Source organism: Cucurbita moschata, unplaced genomic scaffold, assembly GCF_002738365.1.
Source record: "Cucurbita moschata cultivar Rifu unplaced genomic scaffold, Cmos_1.0 Cmo_Scf00004, whole genome shotgun sequence".
In the NCBI taxonomy this organism is placed as follows: Eukaryota; Viridiplantae; Streptophyta; class Magnoliopsida; order Cucurbitales; family Cucurbitaceae; genus Cucurbita; species Cucurbita moschata.
This window is the reverse complement of record NW_019268520.1, coordinates 4,222,347-4,245,331: the sequence shown is the minus strand read 5'-3', so window position 1 is coordinate 4,245,331 and position 22,985 is coordinate 4,222,347. Positions and strand designations below refer to the sequence as shown.

General features: G+C 37.5%; 7 protein-coding genes across 11 annotated transcripts; 3 read left to right on the top strand and 4 right to left on the bottom strand.

Annotated features, from left to right (window-relative positions):
- Positions 1 to 53: 53 nt before the first annotated feature.
- Positions 54 to 3,294, bottom strand: LOC111441809 (transcription initiation factor TFIID subunit 15-like). 2 transcript variants are annotated; one of them, XM_023078935.1, is made up of 8 exons: positions 3,197 to 3,294; positions 2,786 to 2,939; positions 2,319 to 2,674; positions 1,996 to 2,196; positions 1,552 to 1,635; positions 1,016 to 1,097; positions 813 to 939; positions 54 to 515 (listed from the first exon to the last, which is right to left on the bottom strand). In XM_023078935.1, the coding sequence occupies exons 2-8, from the start codon at positions 2,903 to 2,905 to the stop codon at positions 292 to 294; spliced, it is 1,194 nt and encodes a 397-aa protein (XP_022934703.1). In that variant the 5' UTR covers positions 2,906 to 2,939; positions 3,197 to 3,294; the 3' UTR covers positions 54 to 291. The 2 variants fall into 2 exon arrangements, with proteins under 2 accessions (XP_022934703.1, XP_022934704.1); XM_023078936.1 differs by lacking the exon at positions 3,197 to 3,294 and adding an exon at positions 3,104 to 3,165.
- On the top strand, positions 1,571 to 15,023 carry LOC111441815 (transcription factor MYB106-like). The gene is made up of 5 exons (XM_023078944.1): positions 1,571 to 1,678; positions 14,016 to 14,162; positions 14,233 to 14,362; positions 14,438 to 14,712; positions 14,783 to 15,023. Exons 1-5 carry the CDS (start codon positions 1,594 to 1,596, stop codon positions 14,890 to 14,892), a joined length of 747 nt encoding a protein of 248 aa, XP_022934712.1. The 5' UTR covers positions 1,571 to 1,593; the 3' UTR covers positions 14,893 to 15,023.
- On the top strand, positions 1,659 to 22,597 carry LOC111441806 (cystathionine gamma-synthase 1, chloroplastic-like). Of its 2 annotated transcripts, XM_023078927.1 has the most exons (13): positions 1,659 to 1,671; positions 7,607 to 7,618; positions 17,681 to 18,253; positions 18,390 to 18,493; positions 18,679 to 18,752; positions 18,858 to 19,026; positions 20,646 to 20,705; positions 20,801 to 21,004; positions 21,146 to 21,232; positions 21,396 to 21,503; positions 21,822 to 21,917; positions 22,027 to 22,145; positions 22,268 to 22,597. In XM_023078927.1, exons 2-13 carry the CDS (start codon positions 7,612 to 7,614, stop codon positions 22,389 to 22,391), a joined length of 1,725 nt encoding a protein of 574 aa, XP_022934695.1. In that variant the 5' UTR covers positions 1,659 to 1,671; positions 7,607 to 7,611; the 3' UTR covers positions 22,392 to 22,597. The 2 variants fall into 2 exon arrangements, with proteins under 2 accessions (XP_022934695.1, XP_022934696.1); XM_023078928.1 differs by lacking the exon at positions 7,607 to 7,618 and having other exon boundaries at positions 1,659 to 1,679.
- On the bottom strand, positions 4,327 to 5,049 carry LOC111441816 (pentatricopeptide repeat-containing protein At1g61870, mitochondrial-like). The gene has a single exon (XM_023078945.1). It carries the CDS (start codon positions 5,022 to 5,024, stop codon positions 4,638 to 4,640), a length of 387 nt encoding a protein of 128 aa, XP_022934713.1. The 5' UTR covers positions 5,025 to 5,049; the 3' UTR covers positions 4,327 to 4,637.
- Positions 4,358 to 5,947, bottom strand: LOC111441813 (pentatricopeptide repeat-containing protein At3g13150-like). The gene is made up of 2 exons (XM_023078940.1): positions 5,670 to 5,947; positions 4,358 to 5,628 (listed from the first exon to the last, which is right to left on the bottom strand). Exons 1-2 carry the CDS (start codon positions 5,897 to 5,899, stop codon positions 5,025 to 5,027), a joined length of 834 nt encoding a protein of 277 aa, XP_022934708.1. The 5' UTR covers positions 5,900 to 5,947; the 3' UTR covers positions 4,358 to 5,024.
- LOC111441807 (2-isopropylmalate synthase 2, chloroplastic-like) lies at positions 6,273 to 9,591 on the bottom strand. 2 transcript variants are annotated; one of them, XM_023078929.1, is made up of 9 exons: positions 8,957 to 9,591; positions 8,002 to 8,215; positions 7,853 to 7,933; positions 7,250 to 7,342; positions 7,073 to 7,159; positions 6,902 to 7,002; positions 6,778 to 6,811; positions 6,596 to 6,670; positions 6,273 to 6,513 (listed from the first exon to the last, which is right to left on the bottom strand). In XM_023078929.1, exons 1-9 carry the CDS (start codon positions 9,562 to 9,564, stop codon positions 6,427 to 6,429), a joined length of 1,380 nt encoding a protein of 459 aa, XP_022934697.1. In that variant the 5' UTR covers positions 9,565 to 9,591; the 3' UTR covers positions 6,273 to 6,426. The 2 variants fall into 2 exon arrangements, with proteins under 2 accessions (XP_022934697.1, XP_022934698.1); XM_023078930.1 differs by lacking the exon at positions 6,273 to 6,513 and having other exon boundaries at positions 6,587 to 6,670.
- On the top strand, positions 10,207 to 11,305 carry LOC111441817. 2 transcript variants are annotated; one of them, XM_023078947.1, is made up of 2 exons: positions 10,207 to 10,604; positions 10,675 to 11,305. In XM_023078947.1, exons 1-2 carry the CDS (start codon positions 10,251 to 10,253, stop codon positions 10,678 to 10,680), a joined length of 360 nt encoding a protein of 119 aa, XP_022934715.1. In that variant the 5' UTR covers positions 10,207 to 10,250; the 3' UTR covers positions 10,681 to 11,305. The 2 variants fall into 2 exon arrangements, with proteins under 2 accessions (XP_022934715.1, XP_022934714.1); XM_023078946.1 differs by having other exon boundaries at positions 10,207 to 10,614; positions 10,827 to 11,305.
- Positions 22,598 to 22,985: the final 388 nt, after the last annotated feature.

Genomic DNA, 22,985 nt, shown 5'->3' with positions numbered 1-22,985 from the left:
GTAAAAACCATGGAAAAGGTGTCATGGTGAACTTGATAAGATTGCAAAATCAGTGAAAACAGAGCAACTCAACCTGGAAATTTGGAACTCGTAATCTGATAGTGTTCTTCACGTACCAAAAAGATGTATCACAGAACTCAATAGAATATCTCTCAATAAAAATAAGACCCACGAGGTTATATGTTTTAAACCAAATGTTTCAACCATTCCTTCTCCCCTCCCTCCAAGGTCATCAACAAAATTATATCCCCACTGGTTTTACCAATTCACAGGCAGACCCCGAACCATTTCTCAGTGTCGGTGCCTGCTCCGGTGGTCCTTGTCCCTCCCATATTCTCTATCTCGCTCATACTCGTAATCTCGATCACGATCTCTTCCCCTGTCTCGCTCCCTACTTGGACTCCGATGTCTTTCTCTGTTTTCTCTTTCTCTATTTCTGCTGCTATCTCGGTTCTTGTCTCGGTCGTCCCATCCTCGGTCTCTACTTCTCTCCCTCCTCTCTTTCTCAACTACACCTGGAAAAGAAAGTTCAAAAACATGTATTTAGGTAGGCTTTATATTTAAGCCAATGACTTTTCAGGATAATCAGAATCTGTAGTAAATCGGTGCCCGTTGAGACAATCAAGAATTTTCCATGTTAAGCTCACTCAAAGCTTCGAACGTGCAATCTTAAGAGTAACTGTGGGTCGGGCAGCCCTTTGGGGGCTAAAATCTCCGACGATATTCCGATGTTTACTTAACAGACATGCACAAGAAGAATTCTCAAAATAATTTCAGGGTGAATAGCATGGTGTTGGTGGACAGACACGTACCTAGTTCCTCGACTTCCCATCCAGCCCGCCCAGCACCTGGTAGTACCCGACCAGCTTCCATTTGCTGAGATTTGGCACGAAACTTCTTCTTAAGGTTTCCAAACTCATCATACATCTCACCATCATCCTGATATCATAATTAAAAGATTGTCAAATCCCACTCAGAAAACGGTTTCTCTCAAAGCAATGGTCCACCATCTTACTTCTTCAGCTTCTCGCCGTCGTCGTTTCGTCTCCTCCAACTCTTCTTCATCGAGTTCTTTGTAACCTCCACCACGCCCTCCTCTATGCAATCATAATTTAAAAATAACAGATAAGACTTTGTAGTAGTCTATAATTATTAGTACAGCTCAAGTACACAATTATACAATCGTACAAATATTTTGTTTGTATGATCAGAGAGACCACGATCAACGAGTAAAAGTTCATCAATGTGGTAAAAATCTCATACTTGTTTAGTTCAACAACAAGCGGAGATAGGAGAATTCAAACCTCTAACCTCTCGGATGAAAGCATGCCTTAATCAGTTGAGCTAGGCTGGCAAAAACCTCATATTTTTAAGACAAAATTTGTGGCATTCCCTTAAGAAATACATAAGTTTATACTATCAATTGTTAAGGGTTGTCGCCTTAAACTAAAAAAAGATAATAAAATACTGCAAGAAACGTCATCGACTAATAAGATCATGTGCTTTTCAACAAAAAAATAGCAAAAGAAAAATAAATAGTTCACGTTATACCTCGTGCCGCCCTCGTTATGACCAGGTTTGTTTGTGTTACAAATGTTGCATTTCGTACGCTTTGCCCAATTAATGTTACCACACCTGAAACATAAAGCAGTAAGCAGTGTTATCAAGCAGAGAACGGGTATCTAGAAACAAATAATCATACAAGACAATATTTCTCCCAAAACTTCAAAATAACATTGTGATTGCTCCTTCGGATCTTCTCTCGAGATGCATCATTTCACGATTGCCATGATACTTAAAAACATTAAAAATAAAAATAAAAAAAACCAAAGAAACAAGACGGTAAAGATATAATCCATGCAAGAACTTCCATAAAAATACCAAATGATAACATTGCAGAAAAGGAAATGCAAAGGTAATACATTCCTGCAAGACTAAACCCAATGCAAATCAAACCATGCTGGTTGAACATAAGTAAAGTGAAATTAGATTTACATTGGACAAGGCCAGTCATTTGGACCAAAGAGGCCAGTAGGGCCACCAACTTGACGGCTATTGCCTCCAGAGTCCTGGTTGCTAGTGCCACGGCCCCTGCCACGACCTATAGAGCCTGCACCACTACCAGCAGCACCAGAAGGTCGAGCACTTCCACATCGGTTGCACACACCGCGAAATGCAAAATTAACGTTGGAACAACTGCCAGTAGGATAGCACATGAGAAGCCATTTAAACAACAATAAGTGAATGATACAAGTCAAGCAAGATTGATCGATTGAAAGAAGCAAGAAGGAGCTGCTCACCAATATCATATCACAGACCTTGTATTTGGACACAGCCAATCTCCCTCTTGTTGCCATGCTTTTCCCGGAACATCACCGCGACCTCTCCCCCTTCCACCGCCCCCATTCACATCCGCAGCATTCTCCTCGAAACCAAGATCATCACCAACAACAATTGGATCATCCCCCACATTAAATGAGAGATCATCCTTACTTTTGGACTCTGCTATATGAACTTCAATGATGTTACCATGAAAATCCTTATTGTTAAACCATTCAACAGCCGCTAAGGCTGCATGTGGATCCTCATATGTTACAGTAGCATCTCCTTTAGGCTCATTCGTTGATTTATCACGATACAACCAGATCTTTGGTCTACCTGTTCGCTTGTCTTTCTTTGAAGATTAAACAAGCGAAAAAGAGAACTATTAATACTAATACAACCAAAAGCAAAGGCGCATAGAAACAGGTAAAGGGTCAACAAAATTGTGGCTAAATTTCCCAACCTTTAGTAACCCAATTGTTCCAAAATATTCAGCAAGCATATTATCATCTGTCCCATAGGGCAGGTTGCAGACGTAGACAGACCCATTTGAAAGGGCTCCTTTACCCGCATAGCTAGCCATTATTCACCAATTTTCATGAAATCAAAGTTAAGACCTACACAAAACACGACCAATCAGCAAATTAAAATCTCTGAAAAAATCCGCGAGAGACACATAAATCTTTTCAAGAACATAGATCTCGAAAGGAAAAGCAGAGGAGAAAGCAAAGAAAACAGAAATCGTCGAGCGATGAATGAAGGAGGAAAGAAAAAAATTAACCAAATTTGAATCATGTGGTAGTGGAGATAATGGACCTCAAATCAGGAAATACAGGCACGAAGAAGATTGAAAAGAGATGAGCGATAGGGTTACCTGAGCTGCGTCGAGTTTCAGACTTTGATTTTTGGTTCGTCTGCCGCTTCTTCACTGCTTTTTCACAGTCCCTCGCTTTGATGAGAGTGAACCGGGTCGATAACGATCCAATTAAACCCACCTTCTTAACATTATTATTTTAATTTCCATACTTTTACGACGATAATAGCTGATGGACTATTCACATGTATTATTATTATTATTATTTTATTTTATTTTATTTTTTAAAGAATATATTGTACTAAAAAAAATATATCTTTATATTATTTATATTATTGACTCTCAAAATAAAAATAATTGTCTTCATATTGTGCCTATAAATACATATATTCAAATCTTCCGTCCATATTGACAAAAAAAAAAAAAAAAAAACTTTTAAAATAATTTTGATTTAATTTTAAAACTAGACTAACTTACTTGTATATATACATACCTTAAACGTTTGTTATTTATTTAAAAAATATTAAATTAATAAAAAGATCTCCAAAATGTTTGTCTAAAAAAAAATACCACTAAATTTTTAATAATACCCTAAAAAGAAATTTTAAGTAGAGAGTGTTAATGCTTTTAATTTGTTATTTTTTAAAACAAAATTAATTATATTATTAACAAAACAGCCGTATCTTATAATACAAGATTAAAGGAAAAAATATATATAATTAAGGAAAAAAAAAACGTGATAAAAATAGTTACAGAAAAATGTTAGTGGGGACGATGCCAGGTGTCACGGTCGTGCTCGTTCAGCAGGTTCATGACAAGTCAAAGTATGACGTTTCAGAAATAATGTCTAGACCCGTCAAAATTGTGCGGCACTCACTTTCCAACGATAAGAACCTCTCTCTCGAAAATCTCTATCCCTGCCCTCGTTTTCTAAAACCTTCTCTTAAAATCGAGGCTAAAGGCTCGAGCATACATCGCTCGCTTGGCTGTAGGCGACACAAGAATGAATTAGCTTAGCTCACTGGTGGTTGGAAAGTGAGTGTCGCACGATCGCAAGTCCGCTACCATTAAAAGTGAACAATGAGAATTAAAAAGAGCTGCAAACAGCTTCTTCAATGGATCAACTCACAGATAACTTTCAAGTCCAATAATGAAGGCCTCATCCGATTATTGCATAGAGAACAAGAATACGAATATGAAAATGGAGAATCAGATCAAAAGTAGCATAAATAGTGTCATTTAAGACCAATGCATTCCCTCTAATTGAAGTTAAACTCATCCATTCAGTTCATGCAGTCCAAGGAAGAACATGGTAGTAGCAACTCCCAGAAGAAAGAACAGGCAGAGAAGCAAAAGAGTAGCAAATTACATACCATTATGATGAACGGATGAAGCAGCAACAAAGCCACATATAAGTGAGATTTTGATGCTCTGTTCTTGTTAGATGCAAAAACAATCAACAACGCATTTCAAATCTTTCAAATGAGTGTCTGTAATCACTCTACAGCGAAAGAGCAGCTTCAATTTTCCCCCACGAATCCATAGCAGGTCCTTTGAGCATCTTCTTCGTCTTTTCAACAACCTCTTTTGCCTCTTCAACCTTTGATATACACACCAATCCACGAACCAGACCCTCCATTGCCTCAAATGGAGGAACCCACCTCCTCTTTATGATCTCTCTACATGTCTCCAATGCCAAATCAAACTCCCCCTCCTTAACCATGCTTCGAATCAAACTATAATAGATTCGCGAACTGGGTGAGACATGGCCATCCTCCAGCATACTCTTCAGAACTTTCGTAGCCAATTCAATATCCCCAACATTGCCGTAGCCATGGATGATTGCATCATAGCTACTAGAATTGGGCTTCACACCCTTTGAAACCATCTAATCTAGCAATTTCTTGGCCCGTGCACACTCCTTGTTCTTGCACAGCCTCAAAATCCTGTAATTGTAACTACCCAAATCGAACTCCAAACCTCTCTTTGAAATTTCCTTCACAATCCCGTCGAATCCGACCAAATCGCCTTTGTTCCAGTAAGCTCCTAAGAAGATATTGTACGAGTCAATGTTAGGGACGACCTTAGCATCATCCTTGTACAACTCATCGATCCAGTTCCGAGCCGATTCAAGATCGTTTTGCTGAACAAATGCCTTCAGCACCAGATTGTGCGAAACCACAGTCGGAGTAACACCAATTTTCTCCGGAATGGTTCTAAACATCTCATGAACCTTCTCAGGCATGGAATTGTTGAGATAAACAGAGAGAACAGCACAGAGCGATTTCTCTGACAGATCGCAGGGTTTGTTCAGGATTACCTGATCAAGAGTGCGAATAGCTTGATCGACCATACCGGAGCTGGAGTAGAGCATGATGAGGCGGATCCAGAAGCCTTCAGAAATGGCGAAGGGGGATTTGAGGTGGGATTGAATGATGCCATCCATGAGGTCGAAGCGTTGAGCACGCGCGAGTTTGCGGATGGAATAGTGGACAATATCATACCATTGTGAAGAGTCGTATTAGTCTAACAGTAGGTTGGGCAGTTGCGTCGGAATGCCGGAAGGTCGGAATATTGGATGAAGGATTGGGCAAGCTTATCGGGATCTGATTGGGACAAAATGGCGGATTTAGCAGCACGAAATGAATGGAAAGGGGAATCGGAGTTTGGTTGAAGCGGCGGAGTTGTTGAATATGTGAAAGGAGGAAGGAGTTTGGAATGGAGGAAGAGGCGTCTTGGAGTTCTGGAGAGAGCCGCAGCCATGGCGGATGGCGATGGGGTTTAGACGTGAAAATTACAGCCTTCAATGGCGTTGGTAGGGTTTAGCCTTTCTACGGGCCAGACGATCGAGGACCGGAGGTAAAGAAAATGAATGGCAAATTGGTCAAACTAATTCGAAAAGGAATAAATAAAATAAAATAAATATATAATTCAAAATGAAATGTTCTTAAAAAGTGGTTTTCTTTTTCTTTTTCTTTTTTCTTTTAAACTTTTTAAGGGTGAAATTGCCCTTTTATCCTTAAGCAACAAAATATTAAATGCCTAAAAAAATAAAAATGGAATTAATTAAATATATAATTATAAATATTAAGTTTTTCTTTTAACTAATTATAAAAAGAGATTAAATATTTTTGAGTTGTTGTATATGATATCTCTATCCATACGTCTCCATATGATCGAATATTATGAAATGATAAAGGTTTAAATTCAAAAGTGAGTTATTGCACATCCCACGATAAATTTACTTAAAAAACGATTCAACTATAATGAAATCTAAAATTTCACACAAACTATGTTCGGTTTTCAGTCACTTTGATGTCAACTTTCTTAGAAACTCCATCAGATACCAGTGCTATAAGATCCGCATCTATAACTCTTTGAAAATTCAAAAACAAGTAAGGAGTATTGATGAATGGTAACCTAGGTAGAATAATCTCAAATGGGTATCACCTAAATTACATTTTTCTGTTCAGCTAAAGCTTTGAAACGCCAAAATACGTTGTCGAGCTTGTCCTCGTCAATCTCATAGCCAAGCTGAAAAGACAATGAGGTATAACATTATTCAATCAATATCAGCTGCATGAAGCCCCTACATGAAATAAATGATATGATAGCTTATGAAAAACGTTATCACAATATACCTTTCGAAGGTAACTTTTAAGAGCATGACGTCCACTATACACATAAGAAAGTCAAAGGTGGAGCTTTGGTTGAAAAAAATAAGAACTTTATCGAGGTTCATAGCAGTAAAGAAACAGGGCATACCTGAGCTTTCCAAGAACAATAACAACATGATTGGATCGTTGATAGCCAATATCTTCTGGTGATATGATTTCGTAAGTGCCTCTGTGCTTAAGCATCCCATCCTGAGTATCAATGATCATATTTAGGATACCATTTAAGCCTCAACAAGAGTAAAAATGGAAGAAGGGCAACCTGGTGGATGCCACTTTGATGAGCAAAGGCATTGGCTCCAACAATGGCCTTGTGGGGCTGCACATTCAACCCAGTGTACTCTTCTACCTGACCAACAATGACACTCAATTTGGCCAACCTTCTCAAATAATTAAGCTTTTTGGTAACTTTTTTAGAAGCTTTCTGGTAACTAATTACTATTTTACTGGCTGAAAAGATATGTCTCGAGTTAATTCCAGTGTAAAGACCTCCAAACACATGCTCTCCACGACATCGTAGGGTCATTACCATCTAAACACATCATGTATCGTAGAATGGTGCATTAACTCGAATAAAGAAATAATACATGAATGAACCGTGACCGCATTTGAATGAGAGTGATCTTAAGGATAAGATGACCGAGAAAAGCTTAAAAGAATTGGAAGTTACTATCTATATCAACAAGATACATATATCCATTGTCTGTCCTATAAAAACTTCATGGTTAAACGTGTTTTGCTTGGATCAATTCTATGTTGGGTCAAAACATGCTAGAAAGGTTTGTGTCGGTCTGTAAGTACATGGGAGGATACCGGGACCATTAATTTCCTAGGACGCATGCAAACAAGGACAGAACATGCTAGAAGGACTTGTGTGGGTCTGTAGAGATAGTCTTCACTCTTAGAAGCAAAGAGTAAGTAAAGTGCTATACCGCAGGGGAATACCGAAGCCATTAGGTGCCAAATTTTAGGCATGGAGTGTTACAAAAATTATAGGACCAATTTGAGCATAGATCGGTTGATAAATGAAAGAACAGATTACCTCCTCGAGTGAAGCATTTCCCGCTTTCTCACCTATGCCATTTATTGTGACCTCAACTTGCCTTGCACCACCGCATGCCCCCTACAAAACAAAAATATGAGAGGAATGGAATTTGGAGCAAGAACATATAGAGGGTTAGTATCACTTACTGCTATTGTATTGGCAGTTGCTAGCCCAAGGTCATTCTGGCAATGCGTTGAAATGATAACATTTTGAGTGCCAGGAGTATTACATTTTATATCAGCTATCAGCTTCCCATATTCAGCTGGCACTGTATACCCCACTGTGTCTGTTATGTTCAGAGTTGTCGCCCCAGCTCTTATCACTTCACCAAGAATTTGATACAGAAACTCTTTATCTGATCTGATACCACACCCAACAAATGACAACTCCAGCCAGCTCAATTCAAATATATACGAACTGCGAAATTGTGTAACCCCACCGCTAGTAGATATTGTCTTATTTAGACTTTTCCTTTGACTTTCGCTCTCAAGACTTTAAAACGCGTTTACTAAGGAAAGACTTTTACACCGTTATAAAGGGTGTTTCGTTCTCCTCCCTAACCGCTGTGGGATCTAACAATCCACCCCCATTCAGGGTTAGGCTAGGAAAAGGCCTTCCCTTTCGGGCTTCCCCTCAAAGGTTTAAAACGCGTCTGCTAGGCTAAGGAAAGGTTTCCACACCCTTATAAAGGATGTTTCGTTCTCCTCCACAACCCGATGTGGGATCTAACAATCCACCCCCTTCAGGGCCCAGCATCCTCACTGGCACTCGTTCCTTCTCCAATTTATGTGGGACTTCCACCAAATTCATTTCCCTTCGGAGCCCAGGGTTCTTAATAGCACACCGTCTCGTGTCTACCCTTTTCAAGGAACAACCTTCTCACTGGCACATTGCCTAGTGTATGGCTTTGATACCATTTATAACGGCCCAAGCCCACCACTAGGATTTTCCCTTAAACGCCAGCAAAACAATCTTATTCAAAACACGTCTGCTAGGAAAAGGTTTCCACACCCTTATAAAGAGTGTTTCGTTCTCCTCTCCAACCGATATGGGATCTAACAAACTCGAACTAGCTCAAGTAGAGATAATTAAAGATCAAACCTGCCAGCATCCTCAGGGCTAAACTCAACATCATCAAAACCCAAGCTTCGTGCAAACCTCACCATATTCCTAGCAATCTCAACCACTTCCCCTCTCGTCTTTCTAAGCTTATGCGTCAAATGAATCTCACTCGTTGCAATGAACATGTGTATTCTTGGTCTCTTAGCATACTTCACTGCCTCCCAAGCAGCTCGAACGTCGCTCTCGGTACACCTCGAGAACCCGCAAATCACCGGCACGTATCCGTCCTCACCTACCTCATTACCAACCTCTTTCGCAACCATCTCCACAGCCTCAAAGTCCTGCCTCGACGCTGCCGGGAATCCCGCCTCAATTGCATCGACCCTCAGCTTCACAAGCTGACGGGCAATGAGAAGCTTCTGCTTCAACGTGAGGGCTGTGCCGGGGGATTGCTCGCCGTCACGGAGAGTGGTGTCAAATACGCGTACATAGGGAGCGTCCAGGATGGAATTTGGGGTGTAGGGTGGACGTTGTCGAACCGAAGACACTACATGACATGATGTTATTTGATGACGGGAAATACAAACGTCATGATTCGGCTTCGACATCGACATCGACATTGAAACCGGCATAGTTAGCATGGACATAGCTGGATTGGGTTTGAGGTCTCGTACGTTGGAATTAATTTGAGGGCATCATATTTGTGGAGGACATGCACGACATGATTTGTCGTTTTTTAACTTTGTTGAAAAGGGAAGACAACTCGCATCTTAAATTATTGGAAAAGAGAATCTAACATATTTTACACGTGACATTTTGCAGCTTTATTTTGGAACTATATAAAAAAAAAATCGAATTCGGTAAAAATTCACAATCAAATTTGTTCGATAGTCCCATTTTTACCTAATGAGTCGTCCTTTTCAATATCGTGAATTACTAAAAATAATGTCACAATTTAGTGCAACTTATTTTAGTTTGAATTAGTTATGGAATATATGATATTCGTAATCTTCTAGAATATATTAGTTAGGAAATATATCTTAGATATCTTAATCCGTTGAATTTGAATAGTAGTATATTTTATTTTATTATCAGGATTTAGTTAGTTTATATTTTCTTGGTAGATATTATTCAGTATCTTGTATCCTATTTAAAGGTCGTGAATATCAATGAAGATAGAACATTCGATCCCAATTCTTTTCCTCATTCTTAAATCTGTATTCTTTCGTTGAGTAATAATATTTTCATATCTATGCACACTTTTGAGTGGTAGATATTGCGACAGTTGGTATCAGAGCCAAGTTGGTACGGTTTAATATTATTACTCAACGAGATGAATAGTGGGAGTGCTTCTATGGGTGTAGCTATGGAAAAGCTGGTTGGCAATAACTATAGTTATTGGAAGTTATGCATGGAAGCTTATCTACAAGGGCAAGATTTATGGGATTTAATTGAAGGTGATGACACAGAAATTCCAGCCGATACTCCACAAAATGCAAAATTACGTCAACAATGGAAGATCAAGTGCGGAAAAGCCTTATTTAGCTTGCGAACTTTGATTAGCAAGGAGTATATTGATCATGTTCGTGATTTAAAGTCACCAAAGCAAGTATGGGATACACTTCAAAAGTTGTTCACTAAGAAAAATACCGCTCGACTGCAATTTCTAGAGAATGAACTAGCTATGGTAACTCAAGGTAATTTTTCTGTTGAAGAATATTTTTTGAAAGTGAAAAATCTGTGTTCTGAAATTTCAGAATTAGATGCTGAGGAGCCAGTGAGTGAGGCTCGATTACGGCGTTATCTTATTCGTGGATTACGAAAAGAGTTTATGCCCTTTGTTTCCTCAATACAAGGGTGGGCAAATCAACCTACGGTAATTGAATTGGAGAATCTTCTTTCCAATCAGGAAGCCTTGATTAAGCAAATGACTAGCAGCAACGAGTTTTCCCCAAAGTTAGAAGGTGTGTTGTATGTCAAAGATCAAAGGAGACATAATTTTCACTCAAGGCCTTCATCTAGCAATGAGAATCAATTCAGAAGTGACGAGTCGTCAAAGAAGCCATTTAAAGCTTGTTACAGGTGTGGAAAACCAGGCCACTTTAAACGAGATTGTCAGGCGAAAGTGGTGTGTGATCATTGCGGAAAGCCAGGCCATATTAAACCAAATTGTCGAGTCAAGATGCAAGAATCAGAAGCAAATGCGGTACATGAAAATAAAAGTTCTCCAGATCCAATTTGGGAATATTGCTTAACCACTGAGGTTCTTGACCAGCCAACAAACGTGACTTCAGCCGTATATCAAGATGATGTTTCTACAGGTGATCAAAATTCTAATTCCACTACTTACGCTTCTGAGTTTGATTCTCTCCAAATTTCGCATCTGGACTCTCTTTTTTTCTCCGATTTCAATTCTATTGTCCCTGATGACCCTTCTGTTTACTCCACGGCCTTGGATTTGAGATTCAACGAAAATGAAGTTGTCGAGCTAACGTTTGACGATCTTGACGGTCTTTACCTCCCCTCTGAGGCTGACGATTTTCTCATCTTGGAGAATTTAGATCAAACTACCAATTTGCAGGATTCGGCTACTGATGCTCCGCCCCAGTCTGACCCAGAAATAGCTGCACTGCTTGATGATGATGATTTATCACGATTTGGTTCTGATGTTGAGAACTTGGAGGAGGATTTCGTAGTTCAGGTAAATTTATGTGAAGAAGGGGAGGATGGTTCAATGGATAATAAGTTTAGTGTGGCTAAGGATTCTGAGAAGGCGACAGGAAGCCAGAATATTATTAATAATAAATCTTTTGGCGATGACATTTTTGAGGATGCAGATGTTGATCATGTGGAGGATGATGTTGATAAGCCACGAACTCGACAGCTTTTGGATGATCGATTTGATACCCTCTTAAGTCAGGACTATGCATCTAGTGACAACGGTGACAGTGCTTGTGATGAGCATGATGGTTGGGTAGCTGAAGAAGATGAGTCCCTTGCTCAAAAGCTCAAGCATGCCCTTGATGATCATAGTAAGGATGACTTGGACCTTGACCAAGGATATAAAGCTTCTGCAGATCAAGAGCTTTTGCAGTCTACCAGTGATGTAATTCACCGGTGTATGGAGTATGCTGAGTCTGCACAAGTTGAGATGAATTATTACTCTTTCTCATTAGAATTGAATCGCTGCGATGTGGAACTTATTAAGAAGGAAATCATTGAACATGATGTGTCAGTGTCTTATTCAGGTGGTGGCGTGCCTAAGAAGTCCATACGCAAGCCTAACTGGAAGAAATTCTTCGTAGATTATTTTGTTCGAGAGAACGTGTTAACGCAGGATGTTGAATTGCAGGAAATACATACTAATGAGCAAGTTGCAGACATATTTACTAAGGCACTTGCCAAAGTGAAGTTTGGAGTTTTTCGTAGAAGCTCTCGGAGTTATTGAGAAATAAGCTTGCACTAAGGGAGGCTGTCACAATTTAGTGCAACTTATTTTAGTTTGAATTAGTTATGGAATATATGATATTCGTAATCTTCTAGAATATATTAGTTAGGAAATATATCTTAGATATCTTAATCCGTTGAATTTGAATAGTAGTATATTTTATTTTATTATCAGGATTTAGTTAGTTTATATTTTCTTGGTAGATATTATTCAGTATCTTGTATCCTATTTAAAGGTCGTGAATATCAATGAAGATAGAACATTCGATCCCAATTCTTTTCCTCATTCTTAAATCTGTATTCTTTCGTTGAGTAATAATATTTTCATATCTATGCACACTTTTGAGTGGTAGATATTGCGACAAATAACTCAACATGAACTAATATGTAATACTCATTTAAGGTCGAAAAAATATTGAGATAGTTGAAATTGATCGTGAAGAACTTTCGATTATGACGAAAACTCATAAATGATGGAGGATGACACTTGTCGTCATTTTTTCATAAGAGTTTTTATTTCTTTATCAAATAAAGTCCACGACCGCAAATCTTATGACCTCTTGGACTTGCTTTCACGAGTTCCCGAGTATTGAACAATGACAACAGCTTCCCGAGTATTTTGATTGAAGTTGTCATATCCCGCTTCAGGTTACCCTACTTTAAAAAAAAAATTATTCTCATTTTCCATTTTATATTTTTTAATTAAAAAAACAGCTATTTTATACTAGATTTCAATAAATATTGTAAAAATTAGATAGATATTTACAAAATAATAATAATAATAATAAATGAAGGAAATAATAAATATTGTGAACGTTTTTATAATTAAAATTCTTGTTATGAGAGAACAAATGGATGAATTAATTTAGTGATTGAATTGCCAATCTTTTTCATATCCACCAAGTCGGTTCCACTAGAAATTGCATTAAATAGTTAGTTTTGTGGATTCAATTCAATAATTTTTCTAATTTTTAAAAATTATTAATACTCAAATAATACCAATTTTCTACGGTATATATTATTTATTTATATGAATTTCTGATAGTATTTAACACAATTGAATGATTAAGAGTTGTTAAAAATACGTTTCCAATAAATGATTGAATAAAATTATTATGTGATAATTAAATTGCAATAAGTAATTATAAAGAATCGTGTACATCACGATCATACTAAAAGTAGACGAGTAATGTTAAATCGAATGAAGTATATGTCGGACCCAAATGCAACACCCAAACCGAGACATGGAAGAGAAGTATTAAACTCTACTTCGATGTAGATCGGGTATAGGAGTCTATATGTCTAATGGTTAAATCTTTGTCATGTCGTCAATATTTTGTGACGATTCGTGTGATAGCCCAAGTCCATTTCTTACGCATACTTTTATGAAGAATGTTTCGTTCTGCTACCCAACCGATGTAGGATCTCACAATTCGAGATTCAACAAATGGGTTTGAATTAGTTACTTGAAAAACGATTCTCGAGTAATTTTTACGACTTTTTAGTTTAAAAACGAGTAAAGAAAAGGTTTTTTTTTTCCGAGATATTAGTCACGATCATGATTAATTACGATCGTACATAATTAATATACAAAAACAGTGCATAGAATCATGTATATAAAACACAAACATCCAACAATTCCACAACAAAGGTTGTTATATCCAAATGGGAACCTCTCCTCGCCGCCACAAGTCAGGGTTGAAGAAAGGGCCATGGACGCCGGAAGAAGACCACAAACTCTTGGCTTACATTCAGCAGCATGGCCATGGAAGCTGGCGAACCTTGCCACCGAAAGCCGGTACGACGCTACTCAAACAACTTCTTTAAATTTTCGACGAGGGTTTAATAATTTCTTTCGAAAACATTAGGACTCGAGCGATGTGGAAAGAGTTGTAGACTTCGATGGACGAATTACCTCCGACCCGACATCAAAAGAGGGAAATTCAGTTTGCACGAAGAGCAAGCGATCGTTCAACTCCATGCGCTACTCGGAAACAGGTCTTTATTGATTCATTCATGATGTTTAGTTTTTTCTTACAAAGATTTGATTTTGATATTGTTCGAGTGTCTAAGGTGGTCGGCGATAGCGACCCATTTACCTAAAAGAACGGATAACGAGATCAAGAACTACTGGAACACGCATATGAAGAAAAAGCTGATCAAAATGGGGATAGATCCGATCACTCACAAACCAATTAAGAACAATGAAGAACAAAACAATATGAACTCCACCCTCACCCACATGGCTCAATGGGAAACGGCTCGGCTCGAAGCCGAAGAACGACTCGCTCGACAATCCAAGCTGCAACCAATTCCATCAGCCAATCAAAACCCATATGGTTCTTCAGGTAAATTTCAAAATTCTACATTTAAAAATTTATGAGATTTGTAATTTATATATTGTTATTTGCGGCGAAGGCGGCGAGGAGTCTCCAACGACGTCGTCTACGGCCGCCGGTGGCGATCAACTGCCGTCGTCGGACAGCAAGAACAACTGGTGGGACACCATTCTCGGCGGCGAGTTCTGATGGAAGTGAGTTTTTAATTATTAATGATGCAAAAAGAAAATGACCCAAAAATTAATTATGATTTTCGGAAATTATTATTTTAGGAATTAAGGTAAGTGTGAAAGTTTGATTTCCAATTATTATTATGCTTTTAAATAAATTTTTATGTTTCAATAAATTTATTGCAATTATTAATATTTTTATAAATTGTTGGAAGTGTATTATAATATTTAAAATTAACATAGATAAAATTCTAGACTTTTTAGAAAATAAATTATAAAAATTTAGGTTTATTTTTCCAAGTAAATAAATAATAATAATAAAGATTTAAGATTCTTTATGGGCATTATATTAAAAACAGTGGCATCTAAAAAAGTGAGCTTTTATTATTATTTATATGTTCTCAACTGCCCAAGAAATAGGATTTATATAATTTAATTATAAAAATTAAATTGTCACTTTAGGTTTGAAGTTAATATTAAAAAAAATGGTAAAGTTGACCACTTAAAAACGTCGTTATTCCTGTGTCATTTCAAGCTAGAACAATGTAAGATCAACTTCCGTTAAGCACAACTTAATCTCCCTCAGTAGTAACTAAGCACTACTGAGAAGCTCCACTAATGACATGTGGCAAAATTCTCTATTCTTAGACCATTTCATACTAGAACAAATACGAGGCCAACTACCACTAAGCACAATCAGAGCTCCTTCAGTAACACTCTCTAGTGTGTCGTAGGGCCTAAGTGGTTGACATCCCATTCTTATATGTTAAGTAGACGCTCATTCGTAGAGGTGAATTCACGATTAAGGGTTGGGTCCCAAGAGTTCCTACATATACCTAATCAACCCACGTGCTCATGACCAACCCTAAATGTACCTCTAACTAAGCAATTAAATAAACCATAGTTATAGTTATGAGTTACGTGGGGAAGTGGTTCTTGTTCTTCTTTACAAGAACAACTGCCATCGTCTTCGAGGGCACAGCTACGGTCGATTCACACATGAAACCAAACCGGTGAAGGCGTCAGTGGCGTCGCACGCCTTGTCTTCTTCCCGGATTTTCAAGTTTCCGTCCAATTTCGTCAGGCAACTCGGTAACAGGGCGAGTATGAACTGCAGCAATATTGGCATTGCGCAGGTTGTCGTCGCTTCGTGGTCGAACAACTCCTCTCCTTCTCCCTCGGCGGCGGCGGCAGCGGCAGCTAATGCCGTTGACGCCGCTGGCACAGCGCCAGCAAATCAAGAAGTAGAAAAATGGTAAAATAAGATCAAAACTACAATTAAAGATATTTAATATTTATTTTTCAATGCATTTTTTTATGTTTATAGAATGATAATAAAAAAAATATTTGTATATATTTTACATAATTATTTTTCTCTCTTTTCTTTTCTATATGCGTGAAATGTCAATTATTAATTATGTAATTAGTTAAATAATTGATTATTGTCCATTATAAATATTTTTTTTAGATTATGTACTAACAAGATGATATTAAGTAATTCATAAAAATGATTTAAGCAAATATACCAGGTTTATTTATATTAATTTATAATAATACAATAATATTATAATAATAATTTTAATGTATTGTTACTCATTTTAAATTTAATCGAAATATATCTTGAAAAATATCCGTAAAAATAAAATAAAATGACGCTCATCTATATGGCACGTAAAAACCAAGATAAATGAGAGTCACGATGTAATCAAGAAAAACGATACATAATGTACAATCGTGATAGTTGTATGCTCCTCTGGAGAAATGAACCAATGTGTAGCATACTGAGACCTAGTTTTTGTACATACTAATCAATCACGGATGAGATGACTAATTTATACATTAACCGGTTACAATTATCTGCTTGAGCAGATTAAATGTTTTTATTACTCTGGACTGTCAAGCCATCATGAATACAATCTTACTAAAAGACTGATGACTGGTTTGGAGGGCATCATGAATACAATCTTACTAAAAGACTGATGACTGGTTTGGAGGGCGTAGTTAGCTTCGAGGTTAGAAAAATAACCAACCATCCATCTCTTCATTCGAAGGGTTTATCCCAGTCGACATTTACCCCACTGCTACCATGTTTGTTTCTTTACCCCACCGCTACCATGTTTGTTTCATTAGTTTCTTCAGTATGTTGATAGCGATATAACTGTTTGTACTTTAATGCCACAACTAAAGTGCTTTATACTAATTGTTATAGTGAAAATATAAACAAGGTCAATTGTGCTCACACACCGATAAATATAAATTAAATAAAGAGACATTGATTTACGTGATTTAGAGAGTAAAGATTCCCGCACATCCACCGGTAGTAGCTAATTACAAATACCCTATTGCATGAAATTTTTTTAATTATTTTTAAAAGTTGAAAACATATATATATATTTTGTAGAGTATTGAATATTTTATATAAATTAGTGTTAAATTTTTTGTGGGAATAAAAATATATCCAAAAAAAGTCAAATAAGAGAATAAAGTAAGAAGTCGCAAATGGAATATTAATCATTTATTTTCTTAAAAAAAATGTATTTAGATTTTTTTTTTACCAATTAAATGTTATAAATTTGATTGAATTTAATTTTTATTTAATTGATTTTAAAATTTTGGTATTCTTTAACTTTTTATTTGCTAAAATTATTGTTTCAATATTTTATTTTTTGCGTTTAAAAATTTGATATTATCTGAAAATTATCAGTCGCAAATTGCGTTTAAAAAATTATTTGCTAAAAGTAAGAAGTCGCAAATGGAAAAGTTTTTGGATTTGTAATAAAATCGCATTGATTCCTAAATTTCAGTCCACACACAAAGCATTTCCAACTTCACCTTTCTGATTCTCACTGATCTCCGAGCCGCCACCGTCCCCGATACCCTTCCTCTTCTCCTCTTCTCCTCTTCAGCCATGGCTGGTTCTTCTCACGCTAGACTCCTTGGCCCTGCTTCCGACTGCCGTTCCTGTCCCGATCTCGCTGTTGCAGGTCGTTTTCGAGGGCACAGCTACGGCCGATTTACTCATGAAGCCAAATCGGTGAAGGCGACGGTGGCGTCTTACGCCTTGTCTTCTTCCCGGATTTTCAAGTTTCCGCCCAATTTCGTCAGGCAACTCAGTACCAAGGCGCGTAGGAACTGCAGCAATATTGGCGTTGCACAGGTTGTCGCGGCTTCGTGGTCGAACAACTCCTATCCTTTTCCATCGGCGGCGGCGGCGGCGGCTAATGCCGTTGATGCCGCTGCCGCTGCCGCAGTGCCTGCCACTTCTGATGCGGCAGCGTTGGAAGGTAGCATTGGTACTGAGAGTTTGAAGGTAGAGGAGGGTTTAGGTGATTCCAGAACCTCTGTCTTCGATTGCGATGGGAGTGTTGCAATCCACGCTGGTAGGGCTTAGTATGAACTTTGACTTCGTCTTTGAGTCTTTGAGATTCGCAGAACCATTCTCTTTTATCGCTTTTAGGAATTTTCTTCTTTGATTTTTGGAAATATGTAATTAACTATTTTCGGTGCGAATTTCAGGCGAAAGATTCGGTCGTGGTAGAGTTGACGACGCTATTACTACGCCGGTAGTTAACACTTCCGCTTATTTCTTTAAAAAAACTGCTGATCTCCTTGATTTCAAGGTACTTACTTGGATTCCATGTTGATTCAAAACGGTTGACTTCAACTTGTAGCGTTATCTATCATTCTTCTCCCTATGTCTATGATTTTTTGCTCCTCAAACATACATCAAAATTGATAGAAAACAATATAAAGAAACTTCAAGATCTTCTTTCTTGCTCTTTATTCCATATTGGATCCATGGCAGGAGAAGCGCGCTGTAAGTTTCGAGTATGGGCGCTATGGAAATCCAACGACAATTGTTGCGGAGGAGAAGATAAGGTTTTGTTTCGGAACTAGTTGTTTGTTTCTTTTGTAATCCTTACCAAATAGCCATGTTTCGGATCAAATAGAATCGTGGTTGAAGCTGTTTTGGTTTTGAACCAGTGCTTTAGAAGGGGCTGAATCTACCCTGATTGTGGCCTCAGGCATGTGTGCCAGCACGATGATGCTGCTGGCGTTGGTTCCGGCTGGAGGGCATATCGTGACGACCACAGATTGCTACAGGAAGACGAGAATTTTTATTGAGACCTTACTTCCCAAAATGGGAATCACGGTATTACAGTTTTGATCTTACTTTTCTTCTTTTTGGTGGTATAGTTAATTATTACGCTAATGCTAGTCTTCTTTAACATTTTTGTGCTCCTTCAATGATTTGGTGTTCAACTTGATCTCTCTCGTTCTGAAATACATAGCCTTTTCCCGCATGCATGCTTCAATTTTTTGGCAGAGTCAGAATAATTTTTGTTTTTGTTTGATGTAATAAGACGGACTCTCCACAATGGTATGATATTGTCCACTTTGAGCATAAGCTCTCATGGCTTTGCTTTGGGTTTCCCCAAAAGGCATCCCTCCAATGGAGAGTGTATTCTTAGATTATACACTCATGACCATTCCCTAAATTAACCAATGTGGGACACTTTCATCCAACACCTCCCCTCGAACAAAGTACGCCTCCCCTTAATCGAGGCTCGACTCCTTCTTTCTAGAGCCTTTTTCGACATCCGAGGATTTGCCAATTTATTGGCACGGCTAAGTTTAGGGCATGGCTCTAATACCATGTTAGATGAACACGACTCTCCACAATGGTATGATATTGTCCACTTTGAGCATAAACTCTCATGGCTTTGCTTTGGGTTTCCCCAAAAGGCCTCACTCCAATGGAGAGTGTATTCTTAGATTATAAACTCATGACCATTCCCTAAATTACTCATGACCATTCCCTAAATTAACCAACGTGGGACACTTTCATCCAACAACACGACAACTTATTTTCTACTTGGCGTTATAAATATAAATATATAAAATAAAAAGATGGTAATCTGCCTTCACCAGATAAAATTGTGCTCAGGATTCAAACAAGTCAACTTTAGGCCCGAAAATTAGAGTAAGCAGCTTTGGCTCATTTGGGGAATTCTATCTGGTCTGGTGTCGTCCCCACTTGGCTACTTCTTTCCGCTAATCTTGAGGCCGGTTTGGGTTGACTTTTTTCTTAATGTGTTTGAACAAGTTTTTCAAATGCAATAAAAAAAAATAGTTTTTTTAAGTACCGAACAAGTATTCTTAAGCTCTTAGCAATTCATTCCAAATAGGTTCTTGATTTACGTTTTACTTCCATCATCCCTAAGTATTTTTGTTTTGGCATGAAAATAGAATTAATGAAGAATGAAAATATGAGCAAATGCCATTTCTTTAGATTTTTTTCTTTAATATTTAAAGAAATAGAATTATAGTTTCCATTTGATGTGTTAGATCCTGTTAACAATCTTCCTTCTCGTTTATTTTTACTGATTATAGAACATCTGAATTCTTTTATTGTTGATAATTTTTTCAATCAGATGGGGTTTGTTATCTTTAAAAAGAAAATTGGATGAATTTGTCTATAAGTTGGTGCTTCATGTTTTGTGCTAGAACTGGGTGGTAGGAAAGCTCTATTCTTTTAGCCAACTTTCTTTTTGATGTTGTGCTAGTTGTGTTTCTGAATTACTGTACAGATTTCAAAAGTTTTAAATAAATAAAATATAATGCAAAAATTAAATTTGAAAACAACATAAAGTTTTTTTTTTTAAAATCTTGTGGTAAAACCATCGGAGGTTGTAGAAATTGTTTATTTGTGCGTTCAAAATTTTGTGTTAATTGCTGACTTGGTAACTATAACTATAACTTGGAATGCAGGCTACCACCATTGATCCTGCAGATATGAACGCCCTAGAAGTAGCTCTGAAAGAGAATAATGTATGACCATGTTCCAAGCTTTTTTTTTTCTTTTAAAGGTTTTCGTGTTTGGACTTGGTGGAAATTGATGTTACCTTTATCTTCCTTCCGTGCAGGTTTCTCTTTTCTTCACTGAATCCCCAACTAATCCATTTCTGAGATGCGTTGACATTAAACTCGTTTCAGAGATGTGTCATCGACATGGAGCATTGGTGTGCATTGATGGTACATTTGCCACACCATTGAACCAGAAGGCACTTTCACTCGGGGCTGACCTGGTTCTTCACTCTGCCACCAAGTATATTGGGGGCCACAATGATGTAAGCCCGCCTGATATGTTCTTTTTTTTTTTTTTTTTGGTTTTATTACTCGAGGAATCGGGATTTAAATTATTAATCAATTAAGAGTTTTGTGAGCATTTTTTCCCCTAACAATGGAATTTACCAAGCATTGTCTTTTAGGTCCTTGCTGGTTGTGTAAGTGGTTCTCTGAAACTGGTTTCCGAGATTCGGAATCTTCATCATGTGATAGGCGGTGCCTTAAATCCAGTGAGTCATTCTCTTATGCTGTTTAATTTTCCATCTTTCACTTATTGGTTGTGGAGTAACGGTTCTTGATGATTGAATCTTCCATTGGTTTCCTGCGCTCATTTTAACCATTTTTTGCGCCAAGCCCTACTGTCTAATTAATTGCTGTTTCTTCATCCTACAGAATGCTGCTTACTTGATTATACGAGGCATGAAGACGTTGCATCTTCGTGTTCAGCAGCAGAATTCCTCAGCTCTTAGGATGGCAAAGCTTTTAGAGGCTCATCCTAAGGTATGCCATTTAATTTATCCAGCTGCATGTTGTTTCATACGTTTAATTTACTACCCACTAATAGACCAAGGCAGTGCAAAGGAACAAAAGTAAAATTCATTATTGAACCTTTAATTCCAAAAGTTATGAAGCGTTGGGGCATCTAATAGCAAGGATGTAATTATAAATGAGTGGTATGCGTTGCATGTTCCTCGGGAGTAAATTAACCAATGTCGCATATCGACACCTAGTTCAATTTATACATTAACTGGATACAATTGTCTGCTCACAAATTCATTTACATTGGATGTGACAAAATTATGTCTCTACTGTCTGCAGATCAAATGTGTTTATTACCCTGGACTGCCTAGTCATCCCGAGCACAATCTTGCTAAAAGGCAGATGACTGGTTTTGGGGGCGTAGTTAGCTTCGAGGTAAGGAAAACGACCGATGATCCATCTCATCATTTGAAGGGTCTGTCCCTGTAGTCTTTTACCCCACCTCCACCAAGTTTGTTTCATTAGTTTCTTCATTCTGGTGCAGGTTGATGGCGATATAACGACCACCATAAAATTCATCGACTCTTTGAAAATTCCATATATTGCTCCATCATTTGGTGGGTGCGAGAGTATCATAGACCAGCCGGCTATAATGTCATATTGGTAAACATACAATTCTGACTTTTGACGCTTTTGTTTAGTAGGAGAATGAATACGTATTTATGCTTTTATGTGGGTGGTGGAAGTATTTTAACCTTTTGGTAATGGGAATGGAAATGGAATAGGGATCTTCATCAGACAGAGAGGCTGAAGTATGGGATAAAGGACAACTTGGTGCGCTTCAGCATTGGAATTGAAGACTTCGAGGATTTGAAGGCTGATATTCTGCAGGCTCTTGATGCCATTTAAAGCCTAAGCACTGCCCCATTCCAAATACAGATAATCAAGTCCTCTCTCTGTTTATTTGTCATCATCTTGCTTTGGTCTTGAGTGGTTGGTGCGTCGATTGAATCCCTTATCCCCATTCCCTCAGGAACAAAAAATAAACTCAGACAGACATTGTTGTTATTTTCTTTGACAAAAGACACAAGGTCTTTATTTTTTTACTACTGAAATAAGGTGGTTAGTCGTTACTATATGCATTTATGAACGGTAGAAAAGTCTTTTAAAGGTAGAAAAGTCTTTTAAAACATTTCAAAATGATGTCACAAACTTAAACATTTAAAAAAAAAAATGATATTATTAATAGCAATACAGTGTATGGTAAGATTCAATGCATTGTCTCTATTTAGTAAGATTCAATGCATGGTCTCTACATGAAAGTGGTAAAAACACAATCATCTTGATAGGATGTTTGACAAAAGCTTGAAAATGGTATGGTCTTTGTCCATTGCATTTCAAATATTAGTGGGTATCTACATTTTTTTAATTATTTTAAAATTTGTATTGCATTAGTTCTAATTAAGTTTATAAAAAATTGGATCAATTCAATATTCAACCTTG